The following is a 19,933-nucleotide window of genomic DNA, read 5'->3' as shown; positions in this document are numbered from 1 at the left end:
AGGCAGCTCACCATTCCTAGAAAATCCCAGGTCAATATTCTTTGTAATATAATCAATCAACTGTACAACAATGAACATGCCACATTACGCCTACCATGCTTTCTTCTATTGGCAAAAGAAAGAAAATATTTCAATTCTGACAACAAATTGTCCAAGCAAAAGTACATTATAATCTCTTCAGAGGCACTGCTGCCACACAACTCCAGCGACCCAGGTTCAATCCTAACCTCTGCTGCTGACTGTGTGCAGTTTGTACGTCCTCAGTGTGACCGCATGGGTTTCCCCAGGGTTCTTTTTCCTCCCACATCCAGAGATGTGCAAGTTGTAGGCTAACTGGCCACCATAAATTGTCCTTCCAGTGTAGGTGAGTGGTCAGATCTTGGAGGAGAGTTGATGGGGATGGGGGAATGAATAAAATGAGCTCAGGTAGGATTAGTGTAAATATGGGTGCTTGATGGGCACTGTGAACTCAGTGTGAAATAGCAGAAGCTTTATTTAAATCATTCAAGAGTTAAAACAATGAATCAACTTCCTGTCTTGCATGCGTGCACAGAAGCTTTGCTCTAGAGGTTTACAGTTTTATCTGAACTCATTGATTAAATCAAAAAGCATGCAATAATGCTATTTCACTAACTTGACTGATGTGAGTGGGTTTCTTACTCGTTTCATGCTACTCAAGCTACACTTGCATTAAACAATCTATGACTCAGGCTGCTTCTCCATTTTAGGGCATACTGACCCTGGTATGGATGGTGTGTAACCCAGGTACTTCTACATGTACAATAGTCCTCCAAGGAAAGAGAGAAGCCTTAACTATGCCCAATTAAACAAGGTCAGTATTCACAACTATTTAGAAAACAATCCATTGTTGGAAATTTAATGATATTTTAACTGTTACAATCTTGCTAGAAGCTACAATATAGCCCTTCAGTTATCTAATTTCATAATTTCCTGTCCCTTTCATGAACCAATATGCATCTACACTGATTCTCTAATGTTTTTAAATATCCCTAGGCATTAAACAGGACTTTAGAAAAGATTAATATGAAAAAGTTTGACTCAGACTTATGGAAAGAGCTATCAGAATATATGATGAAAGACTTGGTCAAAGAGATAGGTTGCAAGGAGGATCTTACAGCAGACAGAGAGAGCAAAGAAACAATGTGCCAGCATCTTCAGCTGGGCACCTGCTGGTAAAGAGATAAAGATTAAAGTGGATGTTTATCAAATCACGAAATTCAGATAGAACTTCATCCTTTCAAGACCATATTTAAAACTGGTTGTGTTTACTTTTAAATGTGTTTTACAGTGAGCAAATAGGTACAAAAGTGGGTGGGCAATGCTAATGGTACTGATGTTTCTTTCCCATATCTATCCATGCCCTTAACCAGAATAACTATCTCCAAATCTTTGAATTCCATTCCTGTTATCTCCTGATTATCCAGTTTTTTAACCACTACATCTGATGTGTAGATTGTTCCCACACCTCAAACTTGTTTTAAATCCAGCTTCAACCCCAGCATCAAAAGTCTGCCTTCATCACTTCACCCCTGCAAACATTTATCCAATTTTCCTTTCCTCTCTGTAGTACTGAATGTACTTCCACCACTGAAGTCTCTGCGTGCTTTATGTCACCTTTACCTTTACACCCAAAGACCATAAGAATCTTTTAGCCAAAATAGTCAGAAGCAGCCAAAGATCTGTGATGGTAACGAGAAGGAATTAAGCCTCCTTGTTCCTTTCAAATACAATACAGCCTTTGTTCTGGTTAAGCACCTCTCTGGTCTCCGAAAACTCTCCTCTGATATCCAGCTCAAGTAAACTAATGTCGTAGCCTTCTCTGAATCAGTCTCTTCACATGTTGTTTGTTCTAACCTGAATTTGCAATCCACATCAATAAGATTCTTCTTCTTACATCATCTTCCTGAGTTTAGCCCATAATCAGCAGAAGCTGTCTTTCAATTTGTCACTTCTAGTCTTGACTACTGCGTCCAGAGACTTCAGCATATCACGCACTCTATTGCCCATCCTTATTCAAAATGTTTAAATCCCATCATGGGCTCGCACTTCCTATCTCCAACTACTTCATAACTTTCTTCTGACTGCATACCATGCATTGGAATGTTCTCATAAACCCGTCCATCTCTTCCTCATGTCCTTTTCCTTTAAGAGTCTCTGTAAAAGAGTTCTGTTGAAAGGTCATTGACCTGAAACATTACTCTCCACAGATGCTGCCCCAGTATTTTTTGCTTTTATCTCTCTAAAACAGAGTTCTTTGAGCAAGCTTGTGCTCATCCCTTCAGGGTTGGCTGCATCCTTTGCATATACAGGAACCTTTTGTGTCTCCTTGCATTAAATAAGCCATATAAATAAGTATTAATTGTGATCATGCAGTGTGCTACATTGGGGTGTATTGTCCAAAAATGACAATAAATACTAAAAAACAAAGTAGCACCTTACTCATTAAGGAACTTTGAAATGGTATTTCTTGACAAAAACTGCTGAATTGTGCGGTGGGCAAAGAAAGATCATCGAAATTTAAGGATCTACCTAAGTTATGAAGCAAGGAAGTTATGGATTCCACACTGTTATGCCTCTCTGTAAAGCACCAAATCACCCAATCTGCTCCCACTTTTGGGATTCCCTGACCTCCCTCTCAGCTCGTAATGGGTCTTGCCTCCTGCTTACCCAATCCCAGACCTCAGATTCACCTCAGAATTTGGGCAGCACAGTGGTGCAAAGAGAGGAGCTGCCACCTCACGCTATGACCTGGGTTCAATCCTGAGCATTGACCCTGTGACCCTGTGGGTTTCCTCTATTTTCCTCCCACGTATCAAGGCATATGGGTTGGTAGGTTTATGAGCCACTGTAAATTGCCTCTAGTGTAACTGGGTAGTGGAATTGATGGGAATGTGGGGAGAATAGATTGCAGGGAATGTTAGTGAAGGAAAGGGATTGATCTGTGATCTGGCATAGACTCAGTGGGCCAAATAGACTCCTTTTTTGTCATATAGAACTCTGGAAAAAAAAGCAAACCAATCACATTCCTGGCTCGAGACAGTAAATTGTAATGTTAAAAGGATGTGTATTACTGAGGTCAATCACTCCACGACATCGCTTAATGGAAGGATTAAAATATTTTAAAGAAATTTATAAATTGTTTACGCAGCCTAAGCTATTACTTTCTCCCATGACTTCTGACTGCTGCAAATCACTGTCATTAATAAAACTGAATATTGCTTCCAAGAAATTTTGTCTGCTCGTTCCTCAATTCAGTTGCAGTTTTTTGAAATTCATCCTGCATTTTAAGTTGGGTCTTACTGAACATGAATACTAATCTAATGTCAGAATGGCCCATTTATGAATTGTGCAGATTTCAAGCTGGTGCTGCAGAGATGAATCTTGTGAAGGCAGGCTTTCAACTTAGGCACAGTAGCGTAGCGGTTAGCATTGACTGCATGGGTTTCCTCCAGGTGCTCCGGTTTCCTCCCACATTCCAAAGATGTACGGGTCAGGAAGTTGTGGGCATGCTATGTTGGTGCCGGAAGCATGGCGACACTTGTGGGCTGCCCCCAGAACACTCTATGCAAAAAAGATGCATTTCACTGTGCGTTTCGATGTACATGTGACTAACAAAGATAGTCATGTGACTAATGAAGATTATCTTATGCAGCAAAGCAGAGGAAATAAACCAACTGAAAAAATGTGGCCTGGTGGAAACTGTTTCTCGATTAGATAGGTTCCATTTTGGAGTGTAGTGGGTCTAACCTGTACCCTGTGGATTCATGGATGTGCTGGCAAGGAATTAATACATACATAGATGGAGATGCTTCACAAGCCTTCAGTTGGGCTCTGTTGCATGTGCAGTAGTTGCTGCTTATAAGAAAGAGAGTGAAAGAATGTGGTTAAAGTGACCAGCTACCTTACATGATAGGCAATATGAACAATGATGGTTTTATTGATTTTTATTAGTTGCATCAGGAACCCCAATGGTTATCATGGTGTTGATGATTATATTATACTTACAGGGGAATGTGCAGTGAAGGGTCAAAGACACTGCCCCCACCCTCCACTAATAATGATTGACCATGTTAAATGTGCATGCCTATGTACTGAATGGGCTGGATCACACTCAACACGACCAATCCCCTGCGCTCGCTTCCCCACCTGCATCATCTCTCAGCTGCACTGACATTTTGTGGCCACACAGCTGTCAACAACCTCCACGCCTCTGTTCAAACATCTCACAGGCAGAGCTGGGTGTGGGTGATGGCCAGGCACCTTGACATTGCACCCTGATGTGTCACTTCCTGCATCACCCTCTCAACAATAATCACATTTAAAAGACATTTGGACGGGTACATGAAGAGGAAAGGTTTAGAGGGATATGGGCCAAAGGCAGGCAAATGGGCCTAGCTCAGTAAGGCGACTTGGTCAGCAAAGACGAGTTGGGCTGAAGGGCCTATTTCCGTGCTGTACTAGTGTACCAACCTTTGACTTATGATTATTGATGATCCCAATAGTTGGGAACATCAGATAGTGTGCTAGGAATGGATGGAAAAGTGCAATATAGAAAGGGAAGAAATTTTAAAATATGGGAACTGGAGGACTGATTCTAACAGGCAACATCAAAGAAAAGGATAATGGATGTAATAGGATCATTGAGAGATTCAGCACAGAAGCAGGCCCTTCGGTCCACTGAGTCCACACCAACCATCAACCACCCATTTACACTAATCCCACGTTAGTCTCATTCTCTGTACATTCTATCAATTCCCCCTAGTTTCTCTCACTCATCTACTTTCTAGTAGCAAGTTGCAGTGGCCAATCAACCTACCAAACCTCACATGATTGGGATGTGGGAGAAAACCCACGTTGTCACAGGGAGAACATGCAAACTCCACACAGACAGTATCCCAAGGTCTCTGGCACTGTAAGGCAGTGGCTCTACTCACTGTGCCACTGTGCTGCCCTAATGTACTTGTTACGATAAGCCTTACAACCTGTGATTAAGTGAGCTCAAACTTAAATAGCAGGAGATTGCTGTTTTTGAAGTATGAACTGCTGGCAGTTTTTTGTTTGTATAACAAGAAAAGTTAGTTCATACTGAAACTTGAGTAAAGAAAACATGGACTGAATATTTCTTTCTACCATACCATTTAATATTAATGGTCATCTCCAATGTTTGAGGCTAATGAAATGGAGAAAATATATACAAACAAAAGGCAGCAAATGTAGATTTAGAAAAAAGTTAAAATAAATCTGAACAGCGCTTGTTATATCATTTAGTTTATACAGCTGTATCCTTTCCAGTCTTCCTGCTGTGGTAGTGTGGATATTACACACAGTTCTGTATCATCCACAAAGCTGAACAAACATTTTAATATTAGCGATCAAGGCAGTTTTAAAAGAATGATGCTAAAATTTTGAACGAAAGTGACATTTCTAACCAAACCTCACTGTATAAGCAGCACAAACATGAAAACTGCATATTCTATCATTCAAGTATGTTCATAATTGCAAGTATAAATGCAATCATTTTAAATTATAATCTTTAAAATGAAATATCATCACAACCTCAAGCAAAGTGCACGCACAACACGTACATATAACAACATATACATATACTGGCGAGAAGCAGTAAAATGGGAGTGTGGAAGCACTTGGACAGCAAACCATCTTTAGTAATTAGCGCTAAGCAAATGGTAGAGTATTGATTGCCAGCTCTGCTCACATCTACTCAGTCCCATTGTAGCCAATAGAAGCAAATGTCAGGAAGTGCAATTAACAGCCAATACCCTAAAAGTCATTTCGTGCTAGCAGCTAAAGGCAATTTTCTCCTCACTTTTATTTTACTAATGGTGTGTGACTAATAAATCCTGATAATTTATTAAACTTCAGCTTTGTTGGTTGTCAAGTATAACACATGCAGAAGTATACATTTCCCTGGTTCAGCTTAAGATTAAAACTGAAATACTTTGCGTTGTCATTAAGTTTAGAGTGTGTAGGTAAGATGCATTACTCATTGACACAGTCCAGTGTGCACTTCCTCTGACTCCTTTCACAATACATTGGCTGCATGCCTGGAAATGTGGTACCGCTTGGATCAATTGGGATTTTCTCAATTTCCATTTAACTGAAAAAGAGCATGTGTCACAGCTGGATACTGATATCTGTTAAGCTAGTGTATGAGAAACACCAGAAGTCATTAATTTTGGAGACTGACAGACACTTAAACTACACAGGAATTGAAGGGTATGGGAAGAGAATGGGAAAGTGGTGTTGAGGCCATGATTTTATTGGATAGTGGTACAGGTTCGATGGGCTGATTGGCCCATTCCTGCCCATTTCTTAAGTTTTTAATGTTCTTGCTCCTTTTTAATGATCCCTCGTACAAAATTGCATGATTAAAATTCACATATATCTACTCTTTTCCACACTGATTGTCAATAAAAATATAAGGGGATTGGCCTATTTTCTAACAAAGAAGAAACTAGAATGCAAATGAGATTTATATGTAAAACCATTGTTTTATGATCCAATTATATCACGGTGGTGTTCTTAGGATCTCTGCAAGACTGAGTTACACAGAAGGCTTCACTGGACTAGAACTCACACTATGTTCACATAAAAGATGTCCACAAAAGCATTTTGGCTCAGATATTCCTGTAGGAGAACAACTGATGCTGCCGGAGAATGGATTTGTCCACATGCATTTAGAATTTTATTTTCTGGCCAGCCACTTGCTGAAGATGGAAGGTGATAACACTGCAGCCGGGGGAACGCGACATCAGTCAGTCATCCGACTGAAAAGAGCAAGCAACTCTTCTTGAGGAATCTGACTGAAAGGCTGGAACATATGCAGCACAAGTGCAGAATATGAAGTCAATGCCAATACAAGTACAGAACTAGATATAGAAAGTGGGAAAGAATGGATAAAGAATGAGAATAAAAAGAGATATAACTGAGAAGTTTAAAAAAAACACGAATAGTTTTTTCAACTCTGACAGGAACTTTTATCTGAGGGATTAGGACTTCACTCTTGCAACAACTCATCTAGAATACCAGAGATTGGCAGTAATTAACAGATATCACGTCACTAAGAGGATATTTAGACTGGAATGAACATTAATTTGCTCTGATCAGTAGCATCAAAAAAGCTTCATTACACGAAATGCATTTCCACCGTGAGTCAGTCAGGCGGTGAAATGTCGTCTTCACAGAGTTAGTAGCGCCACAAATCAGACGGCAGTTTTTTTTGGATACCCACATCTAACCGCACATCTGCCTGTGTCTACAGTTACTACAGCGTTTACCTACGAACAGCAGCGCATGACATCAAGCACACCACATTTTAAAGTACAAAGTCTAATCCATTTACACAGATGCGCAGAATTATTTTTAAAAACAACTAAAGAAAGCATGTAAATTTTATTTCATAAGTCACCATGTAAAACGCTTGGTGGAGGGACGAGACACCTTTAAAGCTTCAATGCAGACTTGGTCTGGAGTTACGAGCCAACTAGTGCAAAGGTGGGCTTCCAAACAACTCTAAAGTCCTTGCTTTTAATATATTAAGAGCAAGTTAGCTGTAGCTACAAGCACATTGACGCGTGTACATAGAACAGTGGCGCCACTATAAATATAAGTGAATCCGTTGAAAAAGTGTATGTTTTCAACACCTATCGATTCGAATTCATTCTGACAGATTCTGTGGTGGGACCGACATAGTGACGGGAACGTGCTTAAAGCGTAATAAAAATGTACGTCGTCCCTAAACTGCAAACTTCCAGCCACCTCGATTCCACTGGCGACCTCCTGCCTCGCCCCAGGAGAAGATGAGCAAGAAGTCTCCCTGTGTCCCGTTCCCCTCCCGGTGTCTTACCTTGTACACGGTGATGGGGATGTCGATGACAATGTGGAGCAAATCTCCCAGAGCCAGGCTGGCGATCAGGATGTTGGGTCCGTTCCTCATGTACTTGTTTTTGTAAATGATTCTCAGCAGCGTGGAGTTACCGATGATCCCCACCACGAACACCATGCAGGACACAATGGTGTTGATGTACTTGAAGGTGTCTTTGATCTCCGGCGGCTGCTTGCACATGGGACGCAATGTTCCCCGGGTCCTGTTCCGACTCTGGATGCTTGCATTGAGAGTATCTTGGTTGAAGTTTACGGGTATCTTGTGGGGAGTGGGTGCGATCACTTCCCCGCCTGTCGGTCGCACCTTCGTACCGTGTTGAGGCTCGGTGTGCCCTTGCTGGCACTGGGCGGTGCGAATGGAGGTGTCCCCAAGGATGAGCAGCAACAGTCCGACGAGGGCGCCAGAATGCACCATCCTGAACGTCCCGACACTGAGGATCAGTCCCAATAACTGGGGACGCGGAGAGTGTTCCACTGAGGAATTATAACGGAGAAGGAGGAGCTTGGGATTAATACCTCAGAAAATATCCAACCAATTCCACTTTCTCCCTTCGGGCGCCGCGGGGCTTCGATTTGCCACGACTTTTGGCTGGTCTCTCACACAAAGTTCAGTCGAGCTCCGATAAGATCGACTGGGATTTTACTCGCCCAGTTGTAGTCACTTTATAGGCAATAGAAGTGGTGAGAAGGTCGACCCATAGCTAATGATGTGGACATGTCAACTGTGGCTGATGTTTGACAGAATAAATGTTTTCGTTTACCACCAATCTTTAGCCTCTTCTTAATTTTAGCTCGTTGATAAATCTGTTCTTTTCAATTCTCGGATTATTAGACCCCCCACTGCTTTCCCCAATATTCTATAAATCATTCAACACCATGTGGCAAAGTATTCACGCAGTTGTTATACTTACATAGATCTTCCCAAAGACTGGGTGTGTGTCCCTGTGTCAGTGTTTGCAGGACACCGTGTCTGTCCAGATTCCAGTTGGGATACCGTCTCTGTCTCAGTCCTGCTCTTGATATGAGCGAACCGGCGAAGCTTGCTCTGTTTTGCACTGGCGCGCCGATTCCCGGCGATCCTAATGACAAGTCTCCATCAATCAACCCACACCCCGCCTGCTGAGAGAGCAGTGCATCACCCGCTCTCCGATCCCAGCGAGCAAACGGCATCTTCTCCTTCTTTCCCCTAAGGGTACTCGGAAAGGGACGCGGGCTGAGCGAGGCAATCATGTCACCACCGGCAGCCACAACTGACCAGGGCAGCGCCTCAATATCAGCGATTCCGGCCAACTGATCGGAGTTTGTGGATTTGATATCAAGTGCGCGTTGTGGCTGAGAACCACACCAGCGAGCTCATTCCCACTCACACCGCCGTCTGCATTGTGCACATTGGCGGACACGACAAGGAAAGTCCTGCCCGAAATCAAAAGCATTTAACAATACATTCTGAACACCAGCAACAATGCATCAGTAGAAGTCCCCCCCCCCCCCCCCAAGTCATTATGGGCAGAAACGTAGTTTTGCTCAGGCCGTCCTGGGGAAAGAGAGGGGATTATGGAATTGACGGGATTGTTCTGCAAGAAGCCAGAACATGCTTGGTGAGCCCAAACACCCCTTTCTGCACCGAAAAGATTCTCTTCTGTGGCTTTAAGATGAGCTGTACTTGCAAGTAGTCACCGGTCTTAACTCTGAATTGAGCAAATCAGCACCTTAACCGTAGCTCTCATTTCCTCTCTGGTTGGCGATGTTGACAACATGGCAGCTCTGTCCCTCTTTCCAACCTCTCACTCAAAGGTCCTCAAACTTGCCTCTGCCTGTCAAATCCATACGCACTTCTACTCCCTACCCTACTCCCTTCAAACTGCAGCCTTTGACAGTTGACTATTCTCTGGGTCTCTGGCACCACACCTTTTTCAAAAGACATTAAATGTGAGTAAGCGTGCCTTCTCTATCCCTTCCTTACATTGGTTTACATCTAAGGACTTAATCTGCTTCACCATGTGTTTCATCCTCTTTGGATTTGAATACTTATTTAATATTTTTCATTTTAATTTAAATATTTGTATATCATTTCAAACCTTAGCTTCTGATGTAATAACCCTGATCTGCCTCCTTGGCTAATTACTGAAGCAAAGTGATTGTTTAATATTTCTGTTCTATTTTTATCCCGCCTCTCCTACTCCCACCCCAACTTTCCTATTTTATTGATGTATCTATAAACCATTTTAATATTTGATGCTATTTAATTTCACGTAATTTCATTTTGCTTCAGTAACTATTTCTGCCTTCCCTTAACCTCATTGCATTCTCTCTTGGCACGTTCTTAACTTGTGTCCATATATTTAATGTACTCTTCTTCCCCTCAGTCATTCCTTCAAGTGTTTATTTATTAATTGTGCCTCAGCAATGTTTAGGTTGTTTAGGTACCTTGGCAACAACCAACTCTATCTCACCAGCAACTCATTCAATCCCTCCACTGTCACGAATTGCCTGTGTGGCATCCAATCTTGTATTAACTGCAATTTCCTTCAACTAAACAATAAGAAGTGGAAGCTATCATCTTCACTAAATACCAGCCCCCATCCCCATAAACTCTGGTTTACTGCCACTGATTAGCTACTCTGCCATGCTGAACCAAGCTCTTTGCAATCCCAGTGCCTTATTTAATTCTGAGCTGAGGTTTAAACCTCACATCCTCTCCATTAAAAACAAGCTCTGCTTTCATTTATATAGTATCTCCCTCCCTATCTTAGATTAGTTGCAGCTGAAGTCTTGACCTTGTTTTTGTTGACTCCAGAAACAATTCATAGAACAGAGAAAAGTACGGCACAGGAACAGGCCCTTTGGCCCACAAACATTGTATTGACCATGATGCCAATTTAAACTAATCACATCTGCCTGCACATAGGCTACATCCCTCCAGCCCCTGCCTGTTCATGTGTCTGTCTAAATGCCTCTTAAACATTGCTTCCACCACCTCCCCGGCAGTGTGTTCTAGGCATCTACCACTCTTTGAATAAAAGAAAATTACCTTGCAAATCTCCCTTAAGTGTTCTCCTCCTCATCTTAAACCTATGCCCTCTAGTATTTGACATTTCCACCCTGGGAAAATGACTCTGATTATTTATCCCATCTATGCCCTCAGCCTCTGACATTCCAGAGAAAATAATCAAAGTTTATCCAACCTCTCCTTATAGCTAATATCTCTAATCTGGGCAACATCCTAGTGAACCACTTTTGCCTCTTCAAAGCCTTGACACCCTTTTGTACGGCTGCAACATGACTTACCAACTTTTATACTCAATTCTCCATCCAATAAAGGCAAGTATTCCATGCGCCTTCTTCACCACTCTATCTACTTATGTTGCCACTTTCAGAGAGCTATGGACTTGCATCCCAAGATCCCTCTGTACATCAGTGTTCCTTAGGGTCCTGCCATTTACTTTACACTTTCCTCTCACATCTGATCTCTCAAAGTACCGATTTTCATGTCATCCATAAACTTACTAATCAACCCACCTACATTTTCATATAAATCATATATATAAAATATCACAAACAACAGAGCTCCAGAGCTCCCAACACTGATCCCTGTGGAAAACCATTGGTCACAGACCTTCAGTCAGGGTAACATCTCCCCACTACTACCCTCTGCCTTCTTTAGCTAAGCTAATTTTGAATCAACTCTACCAAGTCTCTGTGAATCCCATGTACCTTAATCTCCTGGATCAACCTAGCATGAGAGACCTTGCTGAATGCTCCACCAAAGACCATGTAGACAACACCCACTGACCTCTCCTCATCAACCATCTTTATCACCTCCTCAAAAAACACATTTGTAAGATACGACCTCCCCTGCCCAAAGCCATGCTGACTGTCCCTAATAAGTCCATATTTCACCAGATGTGAGTAAATCCTATCCTTAAGAATTTTTTCCAATAATTTCTCTACCATTGATGGAAGGCTAACCACCCTATAATTTCCTGGTTTGTGCCTATTACCCTTTTTAAACAAAGAAGGCTATCCTCTGGGACCTTGTCTGTGACTAAAGAGGATAAAAAAAAATCTTTGTTAAGGCCCTAAAAATCTTCTCTCTTGCCTCTCTGTAGAACCTGGGAGAGATCGCATCAGGCCCTGGGAACTTATCCACCTTAATGTTCTTCAAAAGACCCAACACCGCCTCCATCTTGATATCAATGTGTCCTCGAATATCAGCATAACTCTCTCTGGTTTCACTATCCTCCCTGTCCTTCTCCTTGGTGAACACTCATTTAGTGTTTTATCATTTCCTCTGGCTCCATGCATAATTTCCCTCCTTTGTCCTTGAGTGGTCCCCAGCTACCCTCTTGTTTTTACGGTATATATAAAATGCCTTGAGATTCTCCTTAATCTTACTCGCCAAGGAAATTTTGGTGGCCCCCTTTTGCTCCCCCCCCCCGAGTTTCTATTTAAGTTCTTTTCTGCTTCCTTTGTATTCGTCAAGGGCCCTGTCCAATTTCAGCTTCCTAAACCTTACATATGCTTCCTTTTCCTTTTTGACTAAATTTGCAACATCTCTAATCATCCAAGGTTCCTAAACGTTGCCATCCTTGTCTTACTTCCTCACAGGAATATGTTGGTCCTGAATTCTGACCTGCTGGTCTTTAAACAACCCCCACGTGTCACATTCCTTGCATTGCTTGCCCAGTTAGCCTCCTATCTTTAATCCTGTGTGAACTTCAGTCCCTGCAGTTCGACTGTCCACAAACAAACTTACATCTAGCTCCAACCATCTAATATTTATGCTTCTTGTCCACCAACAATTTTGAAATGTTCATTCTATCCAAACATGGGTTAACTCTGCCTCGTGTCTGTAACCCACTTCTGAATTACAATCTGTTACAGTCCTCCAATTTAGTACGTCCCTCTCACACTCTTTGCCCCATCATTTCAGCCATATAGGATTTTAAATGACCATAAATATCTCCACCTGTCTCTCCTCCTTATTCTCATAACTGTTTTCAAATCCAACCTTGGTCTTAGCCCTCCTTATCTCTCTACAGCCCTATAATCTCTGAGATACTTGGTCTCCCCCAATTTTTACCTGTTGCTCATCTTCAGATTAAATCCCTGCACCATTCCTGATTGTGCCTTCAATTGCCAAGACTGTAAAATTGGAATCACCCCTCTAATCTTTTTCCACCTTTCCAGCTGCATTTTTAACTTTAAGGTGGTCTTTAAAGTTTACCTCTATTGAACATGTGCCCTACAACCTACTTAATGAGGCTTGGAATTAATTTTTGTTTGCTGATGCTCCTAGGAACTGTCTTGGGATATTTTACTATATTAAAGTTTCAATATAAGTGTAGATCGTTGGTTACTTAAAATCTTTCCTTTCTGATGTAGCTTTTGGTTTCCTTTCTTAAGAATTCTTTCATTTAGTATCAACTTTTGCCTGAGTACATTCCTGAGGGGTTCCTTGGGACATTGAGGTACCCTTGAAATGTTGCTCTCAAAAGAAGTGACTCCCACACATTGGTAATTTTTCAAGCTTTCTTTTTTATACTGTTTTACCCCAACACTAAAAGAAACCCCAGAGAAAAAAGACACCAGTAAACTTCACATCTCTCCACTGACTTCATGTACAGCATGTGTAACAGATACTGTCCTCTCAAAGTGGGGCTCCTGAGCCACAGCAGGTAACGTTCAACGGAGAGTTGATCACCAAGGTGCAAACCATCTTCCTATCAGTTGGAAGGATGCCATGGAGTAATGCACTCTGTGTCTTTAATTTGTCTCATTAAGGCATCAATTGTGTCTTGCAAATATCACATCCACCATTTCACCTTCTTCAGCAGGACATTTGTTTTCTCTTTTGGGTGTGATTTTCTTCCCCATTCTCCTTTTTAATTGCTATCAATAATACATTCCAATTTTGAGAAGGGAGCAGGATGCCCAAATAGGTGGTGCCTGACTTGCTAACTTTATCTCTTTATAACTTTGTCTTATCAGATCTAATACATATCAAACACCAAATCCATTCACAGCCCAGACAGATAAAACATTCAGAGTGATAAGTGCTGACAAGCATAATGAGCAGCATACAAGGGTGCATCTAATTTATAAATTAGTGTAATTAAAGATAAGCAAAAAGTAACAATGAAGTATCTGCCAATCTACTTTGGTTAGTTGGGTGCATGATAAAGAACCATCAAAATGTTTGAGATTCCAGAGCAAGATACTATGTAAAGTTGTATAAATTTTCACCGGAGGAGACACAAGAGACTCCACATTATGGAATCTGGAGCACTGATGAAATCCAAATGAGGGGTCTCGACCCGAAATATTGACTGTCCATTTCCCTCTACAGATACTGCTTAACCTGCCTTCTGCAGCTCGTTTTTGCATAAGTTTTCACCATATCGAACACTTCCTCTCCCTCTGTCTCTGTCTCTTTCTCTCTGTCTCTCTGTGTCTCTGTGTGTGTGTCTCTCTCTCTCTCTCTCTCTCTCTCTCTTTCTCTCTCTCTTTCTTTAGGTATACAACCCATTTGCCTAAAGCCTACAATATGCAGGACATAAAAGGCTTACAGGGTCTCTGGGTGAGCATAAGAAGGGTAACAATTTGTTCCAAGAAGAGATAGAATGGGTAAATAGAAAAAATATCTCATGAGGGACAATCCAACTTGATTATGGTCAGTATTGAAGGATATGTTACTGTGTGCCCTTGGCCCCATAGCTTTGGAAGCCACGGGTGCACGGGTGCAATGGTACAACTGGTAGAGCCACTGCCTCACAGTGCTGGAGACCCAGTTCAATCCTGACCACAGGTGCCGTCTATGTGGATTTTGCAAATTCTCCCTGTGAGACGGTATGGGTTTCCTCTGGGTGTTTTGGTTTCCTCCCACACAACAAAGGTGCGCCTGTTTGTAGGTTAATTGCCCATGGTAAATTGTCCCCAGTGTGTAGGTGAGTAGAAAATAGGGAGAATAACAAAAAAGGAATTAATGTAGGATTTTGTCTAAATGGGTGGTTGTTGGTCAGCACGAAGTCAGTGGGCCAAGGGCCCTGTTTCCATGCTGTACCCCTCGATGACTCTAAGACAGTTTGATCCGAAATTTTATCAGAGGGGTCAGGGAGGAATGGGGTAAACAGTAACTAGAAAATAAGCATTTCTGAAGAGTCTAAAGAAAATAAGACAAGTATAATTTTAAAAGAGCTAATTTTAAAAAGGTACAAGAACAAACAAAGGAAGTAATTGTGGAGATTTCACACAAAGTATCAAAAACCTTTCAAGATATAACACTGAGCATGCTGGAAAATACATTCTCATAAGCTCATACGAAGCAAATTTGGTACTAAAACATGTAATAGTAAGACAGAGAGGAAAAGTTACATTTACAAATCCAAGAGAGAAACAAAAAAGGGAGACATAGTAAGATGTAAGTTTAAAAAGTGATCAGCCTAGTAAGTAAAGTCTTGGAGATAAATCAATCCAGTGAAGTTGTACATGAGAGTCAAAAAAATTGGTAGCACATCAGCAATAAGATGCAAAGGTAACTTTAATTAAAATGCAAAATGGTTGAAACTCAGGATAATTTAAAGAAAATCACTATTTTTAATGACTAAGTACCCATAAGGGAAAACATGAACATATCCTCTCCAAACAAGGATAGATTTAATGAAATCAATGCCTCTTGTCATAAAATGAGATGAATTATTATTATGTAGATTAATTAGGTTTGAAATAAATAAACCTCCTTGGCTTGGCAACATTTACCCCAGAGGAATGAAAGAAGCTTTATGAAGTATTGAGAATCTTCGAATCTTATTTGACCTCGAACTGAGCTTCCGACCTCATATAATCTCTAAAACAAAGACTTCCTGTGTCCATCTCCTTGATTTCACCCATCCTCCACTTCTTCCTCAGCCCATTTGCTGTTGCGACCCTCATCAATGCCTTTGGCATCCCTAGGCCCAATTTTTCATATGTTCTCTTATTTGGACTTTTACACCTTAAGCTCAACCAAAATGTTACTCACTGTATCCTATTACTACCAAGTTCCACTCTTGTGTTTTATTTGCTGCAGCCTCCCAACCTAGAATGATGTCGAATCTATGTCTAGAAATGGACGACTTAAGCCAATTGGTCTATGCAATGTTTATGCTTTCACTTCTTTCTCCCTAACTCACTCCTAGTATTGAGTTTCATGAATGTTTATTACGGTTACATTCTGACAAATAGTGAGTATTCCATTACAATTCTGACATGTCTCCTAGATGGTGAAAAGGCTTTGTGCTGTCAGGAGGTGACCCATCTGGTATTGGTATTGGTTTATTATTGTCACTTGTACCGAGGTACAGTGAAAAACTTGTCTTACAAACCGATCATACAGGTCAATTCATTACACAGTGCAGTTACATTGAGTTAGTACAGAGTGCATTGATGTAGTACAGGTAAAAACAATAACAGTACAGAGTAAAGTGTCACAGCTACAGAGAAAGTGCAGTACAATAAGGTGCATGGTCACAACAAGGTAGATTGTGAGATCATAGTCCATCTCATTGTATAAAGGAATGGTTCAATAGTCACAGTGGGGTAGAAGCTGTCCTTAAGTCTGGTGGTACGTGCCCTCAGGCACCTGTATCTTCTACCCGATGGAAGAGGAGAGAAGAGAGAATGTCCCAGGTGGGTGGGGTCTTTGATTATGCTGGTTGCTTCACCAAGACAATGAGAGGTAAAGACAGAGTCCAAGGAGGGGAGGCTGGTGTCCATGATGCGCTGGGCTGCGTCCACAACTTTCTGTAGTTTCTTGCAGTCCTGGGCAGAGCAGTTGCCATACCAAGCCATGATACATCCAGATAGGATGCTTTCTATGGTGCATCGGTAAAAGTTGTGTGAGTCAAAGGGGACAACCAAATTTCTTTAGCCTCCTGAGGAAGTAGAGGTGCTGGTGAGCTTTCTTGGCCGTGGCATCTGCAATGGAATACCCAGATTCTGTCTTGTTCTTGTAGTCATAGTATTTAATATCTAATCCTCTTGAATTTCTGGTCAGTATTGACCCCCAAGATGTTGACAGTGGGAGGCTAGTGATGGTAATGCAATTGAAGTCAAGGGTAGGTAATGAGACTCTTGGAGGAGAGGCTAATTCCCCTGCTTCTGGTTTTTGTCTTGAGGGACCCAATACACCACGTACATCGATCATTATAGTATCTTGCATAGATAGTGCAAATAATCCAAATATCTAATGGAATGCTGCTCTTTGTATCAAGAGGACTGACGCACAAGGGGTTACTACTTAGGGTCTGGTTGTACAATACTTGGGCCCATATTAGGAAGGACCTATTGTCACTGGAGAGAATATGACATACCTTGAAGAACAGTTATGGTATTTGGTGTATGGCCATCTTCTATATGTGCCTTACTGGTTATATTGTAGGCAAGGGAGATTGTTAGTCACTGGGAAATGATTCAAGTCCTTGGAGTATCTCTGAGCTTGTTGATTCCACAATGGAATGCCATAGAAGTTTCAAAACAAATAACATCTTAAGAATGGGGTGGGGAGGTGGTTTGTTGAACATTTGCCCAGAGGGAGTACCATGGTTTGCTTTACAGAAACTGAAGTCCTCTTTGGATTAGGGCCAGTTCCAAGACTATTCATAGCACAGCTTTCTGCCAGCGTGTTGCAGTCTTGCCACATTATAGGGGACACTTACTGATGAGGTTTCCTAAGTCCAATAATGTGAGATTGGAATGGAATTGGGGTTGTATAATGAGAAGCAACTAAGTATTTGTGTCAGCAGATAAGACAGCACGATAATAGAGAAGTGCCAAATAAAATTGGGATGCAGTGACAAACAGAGTCAATGGAAAGAAGTTATAGTATTCTACAACAATTTACTAAATGGAAAACTCATTATCTTTAATTCAAAAGATTACAAATAAAGTCCTGTGTTGAGAAGAGAATCCTGTTCTCTTAAGACAGGCTCATAGATGGCAACACTGCAAAGTGAGGCATCATATTGTGTTGGGAACAGTTTGTCTCTGAATTATATTCACCTCTGATCACAGATATACAATACTGTTTTAATGTGCATATTTTTTAAGTTAACCACATTCTTAGGGGCAGGCGAAAATATAAACACAGACCTTAGTCATTATTGTGTGGGCATTAAGTTGAAATGGAGGACAGTGAGGAAGGTCTGTTTTCTACTGGATTTTCCTTTCTCTATAAATCTAACTGACTTTACAAGGAAAACTCCTTGGAATGCCTCTGCTATTAAATTCATTTTCATCTACCCAGGCAATGCTCACAGCTGTAGACAAAATAAATGTTAAAAACAAAAATATAACTCTCCCATTTCAAAACAAAAATCTGGAGAAGATACTATAAAGCTCAGAATGATGCTCAGCTTTAACAAGCATTTTTCCAGAGGAGAGTGCAGCATAAAGATTCCAGATGCTTTTTATATTTTAAAACCCAAAAAATCGCCTCTAGTATTTTGGACGCACAAAACAAAACTCATTGCGGTATTATCTGATCCAATTTTAATTTTAAGCACAGAGAACAGAAAAGCGTGCAACTGTTTTCAAAAGTTGATGGAAATTGCTAACTGTGATGGTAATCTGTGATTATCAATGAAGCTGGTGGCTCTCTATATACTTGTTGATTGAAACTGGCAGCAGTTATATCTTTCTGTCCTTGCTGATTAACACAGGATCCACTGACAGCCCCACTTTTGACTGAGAGTGGTACGATAGAATCCCCTCCGTGCTTGTTGATTGAGATGACCTTCCTCTTCACGATTAGTTGATTAGCTCTGTCCTTCGTCAGTGACACTGATAGCAGTGGTAGACCTCTGGCCTTGCTGACGGAGACTGGAAGCGCCAAGAGCCCTTTGTCCTTGATGAATGAGGGTGGCAGTGCTAAGAGTCCTCTGTACATAAGAAATGGAAGCAGAAGTAGGTGATTGAGTCCCCTGTGCCTGCTCTGCCAGTCATTGAGGATGTAGCTGATCTTTTATCTCTTGGACTAAGCCTGTGATTCCCTTAGTATTTAAAAATCTGTTGGCCTTTCCTAAGTATACTGAGTAATTGAGCCTTCATGGCCCACTTCAGTAGACAATTCCAAAGATGCAATGCCTTCAGGTAAAAAAATACTTCTCATTTCTGTCCTTATTTTGAGGAGTTGATCTCTGATTCTATACTCTGCGCCTAAGGGAAACATCAACCGTCCATCTATGCTATAAAGTCCAGTCATAATTTTGCACGTTTCTCTTATTCTTCTAATCACAAGAGAGTACCTGCATCCTCTGCTTCAACTCTCCCCAGAAGAAAATCCTACCATTCCAGCAATCAATATAAGATAAGATATCTTTATTAGTCACATGTACATCGAAACACACAGTGAAATGCACCTTTTGCATAGAGTGTTCCGGGGGCAGCCAGCAAGTGTCGCCACGCTTCCAGCGCCAACATAGCATGCCCACAACTTCCTAACCTGTATGTCTTTGGAATGTGGAAGGAAACCGGAGCACCCGGAGGAAACCCATGCAGTCATGGGGAGAGTGGCCGGAATTGAACCTGGGTCTCTGGTGCTGTAATAGCATTATGCTAACCGCTACACTACCATGCCTGCCTTTCCTTGCACACCATCAGTCACAAGTTTATCCTTCCTGACCTGCTGAGTTATCCCAGCATCTTGTTTGTTGTGTAGCTTTCCTCAGATAGGTTGACCAGACCTATACCCAATATTCCAGATATGGTCTTACCAGGACTCTATACAGGTGGAGCCTTTGCTTCCTGGTAACAATTGCCTCTAACCCTGCTCAGTGCAACTGGTGATCAGTATTAACTCTCTGCTCTTATTTATTGAGCTTGGAGCTGATAGCACTTTGTTTTTGTGGATTAAAACTGATAACAATGCTGTTAACATTGATGGCCCTCTGTACCTGTTGGTAGAGAAAGGTTGAAGTGACACCTCTTGCATTTGCTCTTTTGCCCTGCAATCCTACTGATGGAGACTAGTAGC

The 19,933-nt window shown here is 41.5% G+C and overlaps 1 protein-coding gene across 1 annotated transcript in view; it reads right to left on the bottom strand.

Moving 5' to 3' along the window:
- Positions 1-8,941, bottom strand: part of LOC127575905 (endothelin receptor type B-like) — a 33,450-nt gene extending 24,509 nt beyond the window's left edge. Inside the window, exons 1-2 of the mRNA XM_052026127.1 lie at positions 8,835-8,941; positions 7,886-8,397 (exon numbers count right to left, since the gene is read on the bottom strand). Of these exons, the coding sequence (XP_051882087.1) occupies positions 7,886-8,338 (453 nt within the window). The 5' untranslated portion in view covers positions 8,339-8,397; positions 8,835-8,941. The remainder of the gene's footprint in view (positions 1-7,885; positions 8,398-8,834) is intronic.
- Positions 8,942-19,933: the final 10,992 nt, after the last annotated feature.

The sequence above is a fragment of the Pristis pectinata genome, chromosome 11, assembly GCF_009764475.1.
Source record: "Pristis pectinata isolate sPriPec2 chromosome 11, sPriPec2.1.pri, whole genome shotgun sequence".
Lineage (NCBI taxonomy): Eukaryota > Metazoa > Chordata > Chondrichthyes > Rhinopristiformes > Pristidae > Pristis > Pristis pectinata.
The sequence above is the reverse complement of the archived record's forward strand: the minus strand, read 5'-3'. Positions and strand labels throughout refer to the sequence as shown.